Source organism: Hypomesus transpacificus, chromosome 4 (genome assembly GCF_021917145.1).
Source record: "Hypomesus transpacificus isolate Combined female chromosome 4, fHypTra1, whole genome shotgun sequence".
Classification (NCBI taxonomy): domain Eukaryota; kingdom Metazoa; phylum Chordata; class Actinopteri; order Osmeriformes; family Osmeridae; genus Hypomesus; species Hypomesus transpacificus.
The window spans coordinates 6205550-6222942 of NC_061063.1; the positions used below are offsets into that span (position 1 = coordinate 6205550).

At 51.0% G+C, this 17393-nt stretch overlaps 1 protein-coding gene across 10 annotated transcripts in view; it reads right to left on the reverse strand.

Moving 5' to 3' along the window:
• Positions 1 to 17393, reverse strand: part of macf1a (microtubule actin crosslinking factor 1a) — a 141200-nt gene that overhangs the window by 46068 nt on the left and 77739 nt on the right. For 9 of the 10 annotated variants that reach the window (XM_047018610.1, XM_047018609.1, XM_047018617.1 and 6 more), the window contains 24 exons: positions 17245 to 17328; positions 16824 to 16931; positions 16619 to 16717; positions 16339 to 16461; positions 16132 to 16223; positions 15802 to 15937; positions 8195 to 14029; positions 7925 to 8080; positions 7571 to 7786; positions 7291 to 7443; positions 6767 to 7063; positions 5722 to 5871; positions 5224 to 5457; positions 4690 to 4869; positions 4090 to 4431; positions 3774 to 3965; positions 3443 to 3616; positions 3205 to 3328; positions 2831 to 3030; positions 2324 to 2641; positions 2008 to 2174; positions 704 to 860; positions 326 to 437; positions 50 to 118 (listed from right to left, as the gene is read on the reverse strand). In XM_047018610.1, the coding sequence (XP_046874566.1) occupies positions 50 to 118; positions 326 to 437; positions 704 to 860; positions 2008 to 2174; positions 2324 to 2641; positions 2831 to 3030; positions 3205 to 3328; positions 3443 to 3616; positions 3774 to 3965; positions 4090 to 4431; positions 4690 to 4869; positions 5224 to 5457; positions 5722 to 5871; positions 6767 to 7063; positions 7291 to 7443; positions 7571 to 7786; positions 7925 to 8080; positions 8195 to 14029; positions 15802 to 15937; positions 16132 to 16223; positions 16339 to 16461; positions 16619 to 16717; positions 16824 to 16931; positions 17245 to 17328 (9718 nt within the window). The remainder of the gene's footprint in view (positions 1 to 49; positions 119 to 325; positions 438 to 703; positions 861 to 2007; positions 2175 to 2323; positions 2642 to 2830; positions 3031 to 3204; positions 3329 to 3442; positions 3617 to 3773; positions 3966 to 4089; positions 4432 to 4689; positions 4870 to 5223; positions 5458 to 5721; positions 5872 to 6766; positions 7064 to 7290; positions 7444 to 7570; positions 7787 to 7924; positions 8081 to 8194; positions 14030 to 15801; positions 15938 to 16131; positions 16224 to 16338; positions 16462 to 16618; positions 16718 to 16823; positions 16932 to 17244; positions 17329 to 17393) is intronic. The other variant, XM_047018616.1, reaches the window with a different exon arrangement.

A 17393-nucleotide genomic window follows, 5' to 3' on the forward strand; every position in this document is an offset into this window, starting at 1 on the left:
AAGGAGAGAGATGGGGGTGAGGGGGGAGGGGAGGGGCGGGTGGGCTCACCTTTACAGGTGTGAATGCCATTGACACTGCTTGGGTTGCCTGCACCAGACCCATTGGTCTGAGGAACACCTGGGAGAGACACACACACACACACGACTTGACACACCAGCGCTGAAACATACACATGCAGGTACGGTGGAACACAATCGAAAAAAGCACACACAGTATACTCAAGCACACACCAGCACACATCACAGTAGTACATGGAGGTAAAGTAGGTGGATTTGGACACAATTCCCTACACCCCCCACCGCCCCCATCCCATCCCCCTCTAACCTGTCTTGATTTGGGGGCCAGTGATGCTGATGATCAGGGTCTCTAGTTGGGAGCCGGTCTTGTTCAGCTCCTGGACGCGGCCCCCCTGGGCCTCCCACTCACTCAGCAGGTCCTTGTAGGGGGGTAAGGAGTTCAGAGATATGTTGCTATCCTAACTGGTTATGTAACATATCACTTTCAACATTTTTATCAGTGCATAATTATTCTTTTAACATGTCGATCATCAAAATGGGGTTAGTTAGTGGGGTTAGTGGTATTTTCTTGGGGCTGTGTGCATAGTGTGCCTATTGCATTCATAAATGAACAGAACATATTATTTGTTTAACATGACAGTATGTATATAGAAGTTTACATGCACTCACACACACACACACACACCTGGAGCTGCTTGACTCTCCTCTGCAGTCCCTGTGTGTCTAGGTTGGGCTCCTTGGGGGGCAGCTGCTCCTGCGCTGTCTGCAACCACCTGAGGAGGGAGCCAGAGAGCCCCCGGAACTGGGACAACTGCTGCTCACAAGTCTGGATGGAGCTGAACCTGGAGGGAGGGAGGGAGGGAGGGAGGGAGGGAGGGAGGGAGGGAGGGAGGGAGGGAGGGAGGGAGGGAGGGAGGGAGGGAGGGAGGGAGGGAGGGGGGATGCAGAGTGAGAGGACATATTTCTTAAGCAAACCCAATCTTTGTGTAATTCAACAACCTATGAAAAACATGACACATGACCTCTATTCATGCTACCCTTGCGTGAACAAGGGGATTAGAAAAGAGAGGGACAAAGCGTTCTTCAAGGGGTTGCTGTCCGGTTAACATCTCAACACCAGCAGCAACATCCCCCTCCTAAATTCTCTACTTGGTATGCCCCGAGGTAGAGCTGAAAACACCGCTCCGCAGACGAAACATTAGACTAAACAGCCAACAGACTAAACACTGCATGCTTGAGCTGTCTGGCCCGTAGTGGTGTCATTGAGTTCCATGCTATATCCAGCTATGCTACCTTACTGCCAGGTCTATTCTATCACCGACACCGTCCTCAGACCACAGGGTTTAAATCTGCACACACCCTCGCCCCCGTCCTGTCAGCTTACACTGCCCACTCACTGGCACTATAGTGACTAGCAGCTAGGGTTCAAGGGTCACTGGCTACTGTTCCAGCTCACCCTGCTGGGGTCTAAATCCCCCTCTGGTGTCATGGGACTCTGGCTACATGCGGATACTCAGTCCGCTGGTATTTATAAGAGCCACACTCCCTGGTGGCATATCACAACTGTAGTCGGTCGCTATAGCACCCACATCAAAGGCTGTCGGCATAGCAACTGTTACCCTGTAAGGGCAGGAAAAGAGCAGGAGGCCTAGCACCCAATTAGGACTGTCATGGTTTGTGTTGTTGAACCAATCAGGGTGCTTCTTTAGGCTTAGCCTTGTCCACTCATATGAAGTCTGGTGGGAATTCGGCTGATCCCGGTTTTATAGATTAATAAAAGTGACATGTGTGAAGAGACATGCCCGGCTGTCATTTTTCAACAGTTTAAATGTGTGTGACTAAATTAAGCTGACATGACAGGGCATTGTGTAATGGTGTTGTGTCTGCCGCCACCTGGTGGGCAGCATGGTACTCTGCAGTGAAAATGTACAGGCATGGGGTTTAGAGATGCATCAGTCTTAGGTTCGTACTGTAAGATGGCACCCTTACCTTTCGTTGATGTTGGCTTCTAGTCGGGCAAAGGCCTCGGAAATCTGTTTGACGTTGTCCAAAAGGCTCTGGGTGTTGGTCAGGGCCTTGGATTGGCTGAGGTCTGTCCCCAGCTCACAGAAGGACATGAGCTGGCCTGCTTCCTGCTCCAGCTCTGACTTCACTTCCTGTGATGCAGCACATATACACAGTCAAAGTCTATCTATGGTTCCTTCAGACTATCATAAAACCCCCGCCACTCTCTCTATGATCTCTCTAGATGAACACAGCTTTAGTGCTGTTGGTGCTATAATGAAGTCCAGCTCTTCCTGCTTACTTCAATCGTTTGTCTGTAGTCCTCCACGCTCCGCTCCGGCTGTCCCAGAGGGCTTAGCGCTCGCTGTCTGGTCTGGATGAAGTTCTGCAGGTCTCCACTAAGTCGTTCGTAACCCTCCAGCTTAGGCAGCAGGGTCTTCAGCTGGGCCTCGCTCTCCGCCTGTCTGGCCTGGGCCGCGGCGTAGCGCTGGGTCAGCTCCCGCAGCGCCCCCTGCAGCCCGGAGGCCGTGGAGGCGTCAGCGCTCTGGAGCAGCGTGGAGACGGCGTCCCGCGTGGCTTCCACACTGCCCTGCCGGGAGAGAAGCTCCTGGCGAAGCTTCTGGAAGGAGAGGAGATGAAGGAGAAAGGGAGAGGAGGAGGTGAAGAGGATTTCAGTACAGTACAGTGTCTTCTGCTCCATTTCATTGAATCTCCATCCTTCTCACAAAAATGACATGACGTGGTCTCAACTCGTGACCCACACCAGATCTTTCAAGAGTGGATCAACAGTGGATAAGGACTTCAGTACCTGGTTCTGGGTGAGCGCATCCTGGACGGCCTGTGCCGTGGGCTGGGCTGGCCCCGGGGCCAGAACCAGGCTGTCCAGCCAGGCAAGCAAACCCTTCAGCCCCTCTTGGACGCTGACGGACTGGGCCACGGCAGTCTGGAGGTGCTCCGCACGCTTCGACACAGACTCAGACAGAGAGCTGAACCGGTTCTCCAGACCCTCTGATCCACCGGAGTGAGAAGTGGAGGAAGGAAATGTGTTAATTTTCACATCATAATAATACATAAAGATTCTGAACAGTACAAAATAACCCCCAAAACAGAATGTGGTATATCACTAGACGTTTCCTATCATTTTTTTTATTTCTAGCATTTAATTGGTCTGGAAGGAGATACCTGTAGTGCTGAGGATGTCTGCGGCTCTAAGGGAGGGAGACTCCTGTGTGCTGCCCAGCTCCATGCCGGCCCTCCTGACCTTCTCCAGCTGCACTGAACGCTCAGCCAGCTCGTCCTGTAGCAGCTGGGCAGAGCAGGGGAGGGAGGGAGAGGGAGAGGGAGGGTCGAAATCACATTAAAAAAGGTTTGTTTACTGTATTCTATCAGCATCGCTTGTGTGTGTTTTGGTGTGTCTCACCTGTACGTTGCGGAGTGTGCTCTGCAGTGTGTGTGTGTCGGTCTCTCCGTTGGGTCCGGAGATGCTCTGGTTCTGTTCCTGGGTGCCCAGCCAGGTGTGAAGGGACACAGCCTCGTCTTGGTACTGCTGGTAGCGCTCCAACAGGCCCGACAAACGACCGCCCAGGTCCGACGACTGGAGGTGGGTGAGAAAGAGAGAGGGAAGGGAGAAAAGTCATTCTTAATAGTAATAGAACATTTACTGTACAAATGCATGAGATGATACAGTATTTGCTATGTAATGTCATGAATCCTCATGAAGTTGAACAGACTGCTTTGTCTGTGTCCCCCACCTTGCTGTGTAGAGCAGTGTAGCGATGATTGGCGTCTTGCAGTCGCTCCGAGACCTGGTGTTTGGTTCCCTCCAGCGCCGGGTCGGACCCCCGCACCTTCTCCAGGGCTGCCTGGACAGAGTCCAGAACCTTCTGGCCCGAGATGGAGACAAAGCGCAGGTCCGCCTTGTGACAGATCACATCCTCCGACAGCTGAGAGGGATTCAGAGGGTTCAGAGGTCACAAAAGGTCAGTTTGAAAAAAACACGTAGAAGATGTAACAATACTTACGGTTAAGTTTTTAATTTCGTAAAAGTGTCAGAAAGTGAGAACCAACCTTTTTATGCTCCTCCAGTCTCCCCTTGAGGCCCGGTGCGTCCGTGTCTCCTTCCCCCAGAGAGCTCAGCTCTCGCTCACTCTGTTCCAGCCAGCTCCCCAGGACCCCGTGCTCCTGGATGAACTTGGCCAGCTCGTCCTTCAGGGTCTCGGACCTCCGCAGCCGGTCCTGACAGCTCTTGAGCTTGTCCTGGTGCTGCTGGCTCAGCAGGTCCAGCTGGGCCCGCAGGCGCTGCTTCTCCTCCGGGGGCACGGCCGAGTCGGGCTGCTCCAGCAGGGAGCGGGTCTGCTGGGTCACTTGAAGCAGTTGGGCCTGCTGGGCCTGGAGCTGCTGGAGCTCCGCCTAAGGATCAGGGGTCAAAGGTCACAAAGTTAAAAGGTCACTGAGTCATAAATAGGGACAAAAGTATGTGCAGAGCTGGTCTGGGAGGAACGTAAAGAGTTGGAGTTAGAAATGGAGGACTATTCACACATATGTAAAAATATAATTGGAGATTGCACAACAAAGAAACCCCATTACGAGTGATTCTGAAAAATATGTTTAATCAAGAAGATGAAACCAGATGAGACAGGCCACAAGAAGGGAGAATCTAAGACTGACCTGTAACATGTCTGTGTGTGTCTCTAGAGTGCTGTCTGGAGGGCTGGAGGACGAGGGGGCATCAATAACGCTTCTGCCCGCCCCGCTTGAGGCACTGCCAGGCTGGCTGAGGGTAGACAGCTGCCCCAGGAGGGAATCTATCTTTCCCTGGGTCTTCTGAAGGTCTTCCACAGCCTTGGCCTGGACACAGAGAGAGAGAGAGACAGAGAGACAGAAGAGAGAGAGACAGAGAGAGAGAGAGAGAGAGAGAGAGAGAGAGAGAGAGAGAGAGAGAGAGAGAGAGAGAGAGAGAGACAGAGACAGAGACAGAGACAGAGACAGAGACAGAGACAGAGAGACAGACAGAGAGAGAGAGAGAGAGAGAGAGAGAGAGAGGGAGGGAGAGAGAGAGAGAGAGAGAAAAAAGCAAGACGGAGGAAAGGGATAGGAATGAGGTCATTTATTACATGTCAGATAAATCTACTTCAACATGGCAGTCCCCATTCCAGAAAAGATTAAACACAGATTTCAGATTTAAGGCCAGCCTCTTTGTACCCTCTGTGTGTTCTGCTGGACTGTGGTGCTGATGGTGGTGTCTAGCTTGGCCAGAGAGGAGTGGGTGGAGTCCTTCAGAGTGCCGTACTGCTCCTTCATCCTCGCCAGAGCCTCCTGGAGGTTGGTCTTCTCTTCAGGGGTCAGGTTGTCACCGTGCTCGGACAGGAAGTCCTCCACGGAGCGGATGGTCTCGGTTACGCCATCACCTCTGGTCTGGAGGTCCTTCTGGACTTCCTGGAGGGGGGAGGAAATATTGAGGAGGAGAGATCAAGAGAGACAGTCAGAAGGAAGAACAACAGGGACAACAGCAGGGAATAGAGACTGGAGGTAAAGAGAAAGAGAGCTAGAGAGTTAAAGGTGGATGGAAGTTTCCAAACGTAACATGTGGTGCAGAAATCATATCCTTTGAGGTTTTGTGTCACATATTTCAAGCCAAGCTTTACCATTTATGCAGTTTTACAGTGTGAGACATGAAGGAGATATTCCAGTTAGTCTCACCTTAAGCTCTCTCTGTTTCTGCTGCAGCACGCTCACATCACCTGACTCTGTCCCAGCTCTCTGATTGGCCAGCATGCTGGCAGCTCCAGCCAACCACATTGTAAGGCCTTCCAGTTTTTGGGAACAATCCGCCTTCTGCTGCTGTACCACCTGTGAGGCACCGAGGAAAGAGGGCAAAAAGGAGAGGGAATGAGAGAAAGAAAAGACAAAACTCATCGTAAGAAAACTCATTGTGATATTGAATCACATCTTAACCATTTCCCTCTTCTCAGAAACAAAATATACCTTTGAACCCTGTCTCCTCACACCTAACAAATACACTCCTGCTTATTTTGAAACCCCTTGTGAGATAGTACACTTTGCCAGGCTTTGAGCACGATGTGTCCAGAGTTCACACACACACACACAGACAGACACAGCATGTCATCAACAGGTCAGTCAAGCCACAATAACAACGACAGGAAAAAATCAAACAAATGCAGTTTCTTCATTTGCTGTTTTTTTTCCTTTTCTCTCTGTTTTGCTCAAAAGGAGAGAAAGGAAAAAGGAAAGTGTTTCAAGTCAGCAAGGCATCTCTCTGTTCTTATAATCTACTGTCTTTCCCACGTGGCATAAGCGCTTTTTCCTTCTTTGGCAATCTGGAAGAGCAAAGCAGACATATTACCAACACACGTGTTATAAAGGCACACATGCAGATATAGGCAAACACACATTTAGCGTTGAGGCCTCGGGTGGTGGTAATAGCGACTAGCAACATTTCCGTCTATGTCAGGTGTCTAGAGTAAGTATTCACAGCAACAGTAGCAGTTGGAGGCCAGCTCTATGAGATAACCCTCTTGTTATTCTGAACAAACATTCGACTTTTTAAGTGAATAAATATGACAAATGTGCAATGTTAGTGTGTTCACACAGGCAATAATGTTTACAATATTGGTTCTGGCAAAGGTTATTTGGATATGGTTACAAATGTATTATTTGTGATGATGGGATATGATGATAATATCTTTGCGAGCATTTTAGCTAACACTCTCTCTCCTCCCCTAACCTCTCTCTCCCTCGCATTCTGCATCTCCCTCTCTCGCTCCATCTCTTTGTCTTCCTTCTCCTTCTCCCTGAGCCGGCGTTCCTCCTCCCTCTCCCTCTGGGCGGAGAGGGTGTTGGCCTGGGCCTGGGCCTGGCCTGAGGCCTGGTGGAAGGCCCTCTGCAGCTGCTGGAGCTGTCCCAGGAGGTGCCTGCTCTGCTCGGGCACCAGGTCCTGAGCACGCTCAGAAATGAACACCTGGATGTCAAAGGCCACGGTGTTAACTTCATTCGAGCGGGACGACAGAGAGGACTGCAGCTCCTGAAAGGGAAGGAGCAAGGGAGGGAAGGGAGAGAGAGAGAGAAATTACATGTACATAGTCAATACCAACAAACCCCCAAAATTATATAAGGAAAATACATTTGAGAAAAAGTTTTGTCAAAGCAAAAGTAGTTATTAACTAAAAAAGTATGGACAAAGTAACTGTACTGTTGTATGCTTGTAGCATGGCCTGTAATATACAGAAAAATGAAAGCAAGTGTTTGAACCTTGCACATCTGAAGCTGCTGAATGAGCTGAGCAGGGGGGTGTTCTCCATCTGTCCTGTCAGAGCCCTCCATCTGAGTCTCTGTCTCCCTCAGCCATGAAAGGAGCTCTTCCACCCTCCCTCCAAGAGACTTTTGTTCTCCACTCACTGCCTCCTGACAGACAGAAACAGGGGGAGGAGAGAGGTAGGAGCAAGGAGGAAGGGATGGAGTTAGTGAAAGCAAAAAAATAACAGCTTCAGAAAAATAATATATAAACAGTACAACGCTTCTGGTTTCTTACTTTGTATGAATCTCTGTGGGCTTGCAGCCCCTGCAGTATACTATCAGAGACCCCTCTAGCAGCCTCATAGCTGCGAGCTAGGCCTCGCCCATCCTTCTCCAGGGCTGTTAGTAGCTGTGGAGGCACTTCCTGTGGGCGAGGCTCTACCAGCCCCCTGGCAGCCTCCACTTCCTTGGTGACTTCGGGTTCTAGATCCTTTAGCTCTAGACTCAAGACCTGAAAATACAGACAGAATAATAGAATTTCACTCAACTACAGTTTCACTCAATTTAAATATTTATATCATAATGCTGTTAAGTTATTATGTAGCTTATTATGCAGCTAAATGTCAAATGTTATCCTTGTGTCCCTTACTTCTGTCTGTTTGATGATGTCATCTAGAGCAATGAGGCTGCGGCCAATGGACTGCTGCTGTTGCTGTTTGAGGCGGACCTCAATGTGTCTGACCATGGACAGCAGAGCCACAATTCGCTGGTCATGTTCCAAACATTCTTGACGAACCAATGAGGACTAAGGAAAAAAAGAGAATGAGGAAGAGTGTAGTAGTTGCCGACATTTCATAACATACTAATGCTGGGAGGTCCGCTAATCAAAGCCATTAAATAACCTCTGAGTTAACCTTACCTTGCCAGTTTTAAGAAAGCTCCTCTCTTTCTTTGTTTCAATTTGTCTTATCTGTTCTTCCTCCTCTTCCCCCCAGCTTTCAGTGGTGTCGGATCCAGGCACATCAGTGGTGTCCGACCCAGTAGGGGGCTCATCAGACAGGGACTGGCTGGTCTGTGGCGACCCCTGGATGCTCCGAGTCTGGGTTTGAAGCTGGGAGACGCCCTGGGTCTCGGAGAGCTGGTCTTCTCTGGTCTTAGTCTCAGTCTGCGATGGACTGTCAGCCTGTTGCTGCTGCTGCTGCTGTTGTTTCTTCTTCTTCTTCTTTGCTTTCCCAACTGTTTTTGTGGTTTCAGCAGCAGGAGTCCTGCTCTCAACAGGGTCCAGTTTGGTTGTGAGGGCTCCAGGAGGAGTCTTCACCGAGTCAGCACCTCCCTGGCTGTCTGACTGGACCTCCTCCTCAGGTGAGCTGACACTATGGTATTCTGTTTCCTGGCCCAGTGGTCCAGGTTTGTTCAACCTTGAGCTGTCAACTTTGACATTGTCCTCCAGATGGGACCGAGTTATCTCTGGTGCACTGGAGAATACAGGTCTTTGTTGATGCTTATCACCTCCTTCAAGGCTCTCAGCAGAGGTAGCCATCTTGTTTGTCTCATCAACGCTTGCTGTTGTGGTAGCACCACTGTCTGATTGGCTGCCACGATGCCCATCCACCCCCCTCTCACCAATGGGAATGGAGCATACAGTTGTTGGTATCCCTTTAGAATGTGCTGTTTCAATTTCATCAGTGTCTGATTTCTTAAACTTTGTGTTCTTCTTACTCTTCTTTCCTGGTTTTGTTTCTGTGACCAGGTCTGGCAGACTTTTCTCCTCCCTTTCTCCTTCCTTCTTTTCCAACATCCCTCTTCCCTCTTTCTCTTTCGACAGACCCTCAGAGGGACTCTCTACAGTCGCGCTATCCTTCACAACGGTCACCAATCCTTCCTTCTTCCCTTCCCGCTCCTTCTTTACGCCTTTCGCCATCTTAACTTCGTCCCTCTCTTTCTTTCCCCCTCCCTGTCGGAGGGCGTCTAGCTTCTCAGTGGCCTGCCTGTCCCCAACACCTCCATACACCTTCCTCAGGAGGCTCTCCTTTGCCTTCAGCAGAAGAGCATCTTTATCACAGGTGGCTTGGGTGGCACTCTGAGTGGACTCTATCTCCTTTCTACCCTCATTCTGGCTAGTCTGAGCAACCATCTCCTCTTCTTTATGTTTTGGTTCGACCATGTCTACCACCTCTCTGCTCTTATCATCTCTGCAGCCTGCAGGCTCTCTGTGTTTCAAAGCATCTCCCTCAGCCTCTGTAAAATGTCCTTCACCAAAGGAAACATTGGCCGCTCCGTCTTTGATAACATTATTTAGATCTTGATGTTCCTCCTTCGTTTGCACCTCAGCACCTTCCCTATAGCAGAGCTCTGTAGATGCTGACTGAGCAGAAACCACCATTGCTGGATCTTCTTTCTGTGGAAGAACATCTTTCACAACATCGCTCACAGATTTTGCACCAATCTCTTCAAACTGATGTTTTGCCTCTGATGGATTGTCAGATTTCTCTATCTCAACCTCTTTCCCTTTCTTCTTATTCTTTCTCTTCTTTTTGCTCTTGCTCTCTGCCTCTTTAGAGGGAGGGGGTCCCTGGTCTGCTGAGTGGTCAGCGTCAGTACTTTCCCTGGCTTTCATCTTTGGGTCCTTCTCATTCTCCATTCTACCCCTCTCCTTCTCCGCTTCATGTCTCCGGCTCTGAGTCACACGTGTCTTCATTTCCTCTCCCTCAGTAGAGACAGACACATCAGGGATGTCTTTGTGGTCCCTGGTTTCTCTTTCACAGGCACCAGTCACATCCGACAGCGTTTCTTTAGCCACATAAGAAGGTCCTTTTTTCTCCACTGGTCTACTCCCGTCCACATGTCCAGATTTAGTTGTCCTTGCACGTGCTGCGGCAGTATCACTGGACTGGGTCAGAATGGAGACATGATCTTCAGATGTTGCCGCATGATAAGGATCTTCCTTGCCCTCTTCTGCCACTAAAACCTGCTCACCATCCATAGGTTTTTTGGTATCTTTATGCCCTTCTCTGGGCAGAGGTTTGGGCCTATCCACACCATCTGGCTGGGTCCCCACCTCTTTGAGTGCCTGCTTTAGCCTTTTCTCTGCTTTGCTAGCGAACTGGGTCAAAACGTCAAAAGATTGATCGGACACCATTTTTCCTTTTGAGGCCACCTGTTCATGTTCAATGCCCTCCTCAATGGCATCATCACCAAGCTGTGGAGCTTGGTAACTCTCAGATATACTCGCTATGAGAGACTCATCTCTGTCCTCTGTGATTGGCAGCATGAAATGCCCTTTCTCAGCCTCTAGGGGGGGGGATGGAGTCATCACCTCTGTGCCTTCAGTTAACCGGTCCGGACTAGACACAGCTACTGTGACTGCAGGACTGTAGCTACCATTAGAGGAAGCTACAGGTGTTGAGCTATCTTCGTTGTCACCTTCCAAATCTACAGACCTCAGGTTATCCTGAAGCTCAGCAGCCATCTCCTTGGATAAGAGAGAGGCTTTGACCGCTTCCTTCAGACTAGACACCCTCCGTCCGGTGGAGGGGTCTAGTATCCCACCTTTCAGCATCTGTTTAGTGGCGATGAGCCTGACCATGTCCTCCCCCACCAGTCCTCTCTTGGAGGCCTCAGTAAGTGGGAGTCTATCACCGCTCGAGATATCGATGATCCCACCAGTATCTGCCTGATTCTGCAACATTCTGAGTGCTGGGACAGGGTCAACTTTATTGGAGGCCATGGCTTGAGGCAGTGTCAGAGCCTGGCCAGTCTGTTTATCCTGGATGCCCCGGAAGGGCTTCACCTCCAGGAAGCGCTTCCCTGTCTCAATATCTATCTTACCCTGGTTTATAAGGTCCAAGTAAGGTATGATGCGGGCTGTTTGAGGGTCTAGCAGACCCTCTGTTACCCCTCTGGAGGTCATGGCTGCCTGGGCAGTCTTCTCATCCAGCAGACTTTGAGACACAGCCTCTGTCAGCGTCAGTCTTCTCCCCGACTCTGGATCCAAAATGGCTCCTGTGGATGCCTGGAGGAGAGTTGCTTCCGGGTGTGAGCAGGTGGGTATCTCTCCCTGGTACACCTTCTCTAGTTCCTCAAGTCCTGAAGCTATAGACCGGTCCAACAAACCTCTCTCTACTGCATCAGACACTGACAGCCTAACTCCAGATGCATGGTGTACAATACCACCCTCAGCCACTTGTTGGGATAGGGCCTGATAGGCCTCTTCTGGTCTGATAAAGCCGCTATGAATAGCTTGGTCGAGAGGGACAGGTGACTTTGTCTTGGGGTCTAAGACTCCTTCCATCTGCAGATGTAGTGTAGCTTTAGTACGGCCAGCATTTGGGTCAGAGCCTTTACCACAACAAGATTTCTCCAATGCCACCAGTTCTTCTCTATGTTCACCCTCAATCAAACCCAGGTTAGCAGCCAGGGTGACTGAGACTTTCTTATCCCTGTGGAGATCCATCACCCCTCCAGAGACCACCTGGGCTTCCAGGAGCCTAGCCGTTGTAGCAGGGTCGATCAACCCTGCCTGTGTCGCCTCTTTCAGGGTGCAGATTCTGCCTTTTTCCACATCCACAACCCCCGCCAATGATTTCTCTGACTTCAGCACACTCCACATCAGGTCCTCGTCTAGCAGGCCCTCCTGCATCACATCCTCCATGCTCAGGGACTCGCAGGCACCGACGTCGAGGAACCCTCCGAACAGACCGGCCTGGGCCATGAGTTTGACTGCAGTGTGTCCAGGCAGGAGGCCCTGGGCCACAGCCTCGTCAGGGAGGAGTCTGTCCCCGTCCTCCGTCACCAGGCCTCCCTGGCGGAGCTCCACCGCTAATCTCTCCAGCTCGGCATCCTCCTCACTCTTCTCTTCTTCCAGTTCCATCGCTGTAGTCATAACCTGGGGGTGCCCCCTCTTTTCTCCCATGTTCTGCGGACTGTCTGCTGCATGTTTGACTCCAACGCTCCTAGTCTGCAGACTTTCCAAACCAACCCTTTCTTCCTTTTCCTCTTTCTGCTTTCCATCTCCGCCTAGGTCCACCTTATTACCAACTCCTCCATGCTTCATGTCTTCAATTTCTCGTTTTCCAATCTGAGATAACCCGTCAGGAACCCCCTCTCTTCCTCCTTGTCTATAAGATTCCTCCTTCACCTGGATCGAGGCATACTCTTTTTGAGTATTCATTAACTTTGGAATCTCTCCCTGGACCTTCTCAATTGTCCTACCATCCAGCTCCCCAGCCAAGCTATCATCAGAGACCACCTCCATGTACTCCTGTTTCTCTGGAGGGTTATTGAAACCATCTGGAGCTCTACATTGTGTGGCATCTCCCCTGACCGGACCAGTGGCCGTAACCAGTTCTACCAGTTCAGGCTCCAACAGGAGAAGGCGCTGGCCAGAGTGGGCATCCATGTAACTGTGGGTCATCAGGTGGAAGAGGAGGTGGTGGCTGGCCTGTTCCTCCGGAGCCATACCCTCCATTAAAGAGGGGTCAAAGGTCAGGCTCTGGGGTGAGGCTGGGCATGGGGACGAGGAGGAGGGTGGAGGTGACGACCCTGTGGAGCTCCAGCTCAGGCGGTTCAATGTTGGGGATCCTGATTGGTTCATGTTGGATAGAACGTCGGGAATCTGGATCTCTCTCAAGATCTCCACCACGGCATGTTCCAGGACCTCCTCAGCCTGGTTCAAGGGCACCACCTGGGGGATATCGGGCAGGTAAAGGGCTCCTATGGTATGACGTTGTCTCAGGATCTTTCTAGCCAGCTCAGGTGAGATCGCCCCCTGCTGGAGGGCCTCAGCAATGGGAAGCAGCTCTCCAGACTCTGGCCAGAGCATCCCCATGAATGCCCACAGCGCCTCCAGCACCAACACCGCAAGGCGAGGGGACAGCAGGTCCATTCTCATGGCCTCCTCCACCTCCAGCCTGTCCCCACTAACCGGATCTAAGATCCCCCCAGTCTGAAGCTGCCTGCTCAGCATGGCGCAGGCCAGGTCCTGGTCCAACAGGCCATGACGCAGGGCCACTTCTACTGTCAAACGGTGTCCTGACCGGGGGTCAGCAATGCCACCCGCAAACAGCTGAGCTTCCAAGAGTCGGACAGTGACCTGCCGGTCAATCAGCCCCTCTTGTACAGCTCGGAAGATGCCGACTTTGCGTCCAGAACGCAGGCAGACAGTACCTCCTGGTTGCTGCTTGACCGGGAGGAGGTGGAGGAGGTTGTTGTCGCTGAGGACGCAGCGCTGCTGTAGCTCTGAAAGGTTCAGTATCTCCGCCGTGTTGGGATCTATGAGCTCCTTGCGGTTGACCCTTGACCTGAGCTTGGTGAAGATCCTGGGGGGAAGCAGGTGAGCCTGGCCAGCCCTCTCCAGACTATGTCTCTCTCCCTGTGAGTCCTTCAAACCTCCAGAGCTCATCTGAAGCTCCAGGATTCGCAACCCCACCTCCTCTCTGATGAGACCTTCCTCCATGGCTGCAGCCACCGGCAGGAGCTGGCCCTTTATTGGCTGTGCCTGTTCTATCAGATGCATGGCACCCTCAAGTTCAGATAGAGATTGTCTGGTGTGGTTGTCAATCAGACCTTGGCTTAGGCCCTCATCCAATGAAAGGGTGAGAGGGGAGTCGGGCTGAAGAAGCCCACCCATGGTAAGCTGAGACTCTAACAGGACAAGGCAGGTGTCCTGGTCAATCAGGCCTCGCTGGGCAGCCTGGAACACTGGGAATGTTTCCACGGTACCCAGGTCGATGACTCCAGCTATGGCCGCCTGGCTCTGTGAAGGAGGAGAAAAACTCACAGTCAATATCTACCGCATCATTCTTTAGACAGCAAGACAAAAGTAGTTCCCCGAAAATAGAAAAACTTTGAAGAGCCCCCAAATATCACTGTAATGGCATCTAAAATTGAGAGTCAGATTAGGTAACGTATTATTTATAGCATACTTACCTGCATACTACTCTACTACAAAGCACTAAGCATGCAACACAGCAAACAGAGACGGAAAAAGTCACATTAAGGAAGCTCTGAGAGGAGGTCGAGAACGAATCAGAAGGAAAGACATCAAAAAGAAGAGATAAGAACAAACAAAGGTCTTCAGGAGTTCAGAGGCTACGGTAACAGGGAAAGCGAGCGCTACTTACCATGCAGGACTGTCCCATGATGCACGCACATTAAGAAATCTCAGACGATTGCGGCACAACAGGTGAGAAGCTTGTTGTTAGCACCGTGCATGCCACACTCCCCTTGCTGCCTGGGAGACTGTCGTGGATGCACTGTACTTGACCTGACCTCACCTCTAAACCTCTTCTTTAAGGCTAACAGGGCAGGGGCAGCCTAATGAGGAAGTCAGCTTTAGAATTGATACTTCTATATGCTAGTGGGCCTAACCTGGACCTCTCTCTCTCTCATCTGGGTGTCCTTGAGTCTCCTCTGGCAGCTGTTAGTGATTTTGAAGCAAAATGCAGATTATAGATTCACACATTATTACAGCATTAGACGGCACATACTTCTTAGACATACTCTCTCACGCACGTACACACACAAAGAAACACACACAGTGTGGTCTGGACACATCATGCTCAAACGGTGAAGTGGGGGTTTGCATAGCCGGCCTCTGGTGCTCTCTCTACACCGACAGGGGCACCTCAAATACTCTCATCTGGCCGAGAGCTTCAGTGTTCATGTTTACTACACAGGTAAAACAACCCCATGACCATCCACCACTCATAGAAACCACTATCGTATGGAGAGTTGCATCGTTGATCACTGATAACTGATAGACCATACATTGCGATTCACACACTCATTCTATCCATTTTCAACTGACAGGGAGGAATGTACAAGCCTACATCATGGACTCTATGATGACGTATGGTTGGGATGGGGCCAGGTGAATGAGTACATCTGCCTGTTTATGTGTCCTTGTAAAACACAGTAACTCGCAGTGTGTGCTTTCACAGGCTTTCATGGATGATGAAAAGGAGGTCTATGGCTGATGTGTGTGTGTGTCTGGTGCACTAATACAGCTACTGATAGCACAAGCTCTACACTACGAGTACACCACTGTGGGGCCATAGATTAGCTGTTAAGCATCTGTGCTCAATGAGGATGATGGTGGTGGTGGTGACGGAGATGATGGAGGTGACTGCAGGCGAGTTTATTGTTGTTGAATGTGAGAGGGGAGTTCACTCCATGCCATGATGCAAAATCGAAGTTAAGCAAAAACCAAGTCAAATGAGACAAGATGGAGGGTGGTGATGGTGGGTGTCAAATGTGTGTGATTGACGGGCAACACGTAACATGCAGCACACACACACTTGTCGCGCTAACACACAGCTCAGGAGCGTACCCTGATCATGTAGCCTGCAACACATTTCAACAGCTTAAGCACGCGTCCGTTTTCAGCGTCGTACCATGACCTTCCCCTCCCCATTCCCAGTCACCCCCTCCCCCCCTCCCTCCACGACCCCAGGGAGGACCTCCCTCAATGCCCTCTCCCCCCCTGCCTCTCCACCTCTCCCCTTTCCTCCCCTCCGGCCACTCTACCTTTCTCTCCTCCTCCTGGGCCAGCTGGCGCTCCAGCTGCAGCAGCTGTGAGGAGGAGCTCTCACACATCTGGCCATAGGTGGCCGTCAGCTCCTCCAGCTGGGTCTTCACCCTGGCTCGCTCCTCCGGGGACAACCTGGAGGACACACACGGGGAGGGGGGGTTAGAGAGGGTGTGTGGAGGGTGGGGTGGAGGACGTGTATAGGAGAAATACAGGGGTAGCTATGGAGAGTGTGAGAACGATGGAGAGACAGACAGACAGACAGACAGACAGAAAGAGGAATACCCGATAGAGATTGTTTTGAAAGAACAGGGAGCTTGTGAACATACTTGCTGGCCTGTTTGGACTGTAAGAAGGCCTGAGTGCTCCTGATGGCTTCAGATACCTCCTCCTTCTTAGCTGCCAGCTGCTCACTGATGGCCTGCAAACATCACACAACATCACTGACAAGACCACGTCCAGGAAACCAGTCCAGTGTGTGCGTGTGTATGTGTGTGTGTGTGTGTGTGTGTGTTTGTGTGTGTGTATGTGTGTACCTGCTGTGCGGCCAGTGAGCACTCAGCGGAGGGGCCTCCTGATCGTCCCTGGAGGCCCCTGACAAAGCCCAGCAGCTCTGACACCTGGCCCACCCTGGCCTGCTTCTCCTCCTCCACCTCCTTCTGCTCACACACACACACACACACACACCAGCCCCACAGGAGGGTTACAACACTCTAACTGTATGGTGCTGTACATTCACTCTAACGTGTACAATGTTAAGGATGCAAAGACGTTTAACCCGTATATTTCACTGAATTGACTCCGTTTCACACCCACCTCCTCCTCCTCTAGTCTCCTCAGCGCATCGCTGATGTACTTCACGTGCTGCGTCGTCAAGGTGACCAGGGCCGTGTAGCGCGTGCGCAAGTCCATGAACTGGAGAAACAGAGATAGGTTAGCATATCTCCATTCCTCCCTCCATCCATCCATCCCTCTCTCTCTCTCCCTCCTCCTTCCTTCCTCTCCCGCCGACCTCCCCTACCTCTTGGGTGATGGCGTCGGATGAAGAGTGCACCCTCCTCCTCTTCACTGGGGACTTTTGGGTGGACTCCACAAAGGCCCTGTAGGTCATCAGCTGCAGCTCATAGTCCTGAATGACACCGAGGTAACGCACATCATACAGCACGTCAACACGTCGGCCACACAGTAACGACAAGATGATACACAAAGGTAACACAGCGTCACCATCATCTAACATGAAGGGAAAAGATGGAAGACACAACCTTGTGGAATTCACCCCGTTAGCATAATCGTAAACGTTTTATAGGCCTGACATATGAGGATATACAGAATGACGAGGGAAGCTAGGGTGTAGGTCTCTTATGAGAAACACAACCTTTTGTTAGTCTTCTATAGATGTGCTGCGTGTCCAGATATAAGGTGACAGGAAGGTTCTAACGTACCTTAACAGAGGTGCAGTACAGCTTGGAGTTGGTCTGGCACTCGTCTAGTTTGGTTTGGTTCTGTTCAATTTCGGCTACTAATGCCTGGGGAGAGAAACACACCAGAGAGAATGCTATGTCACTAACAGCAGTCACTCTACAACTCTACC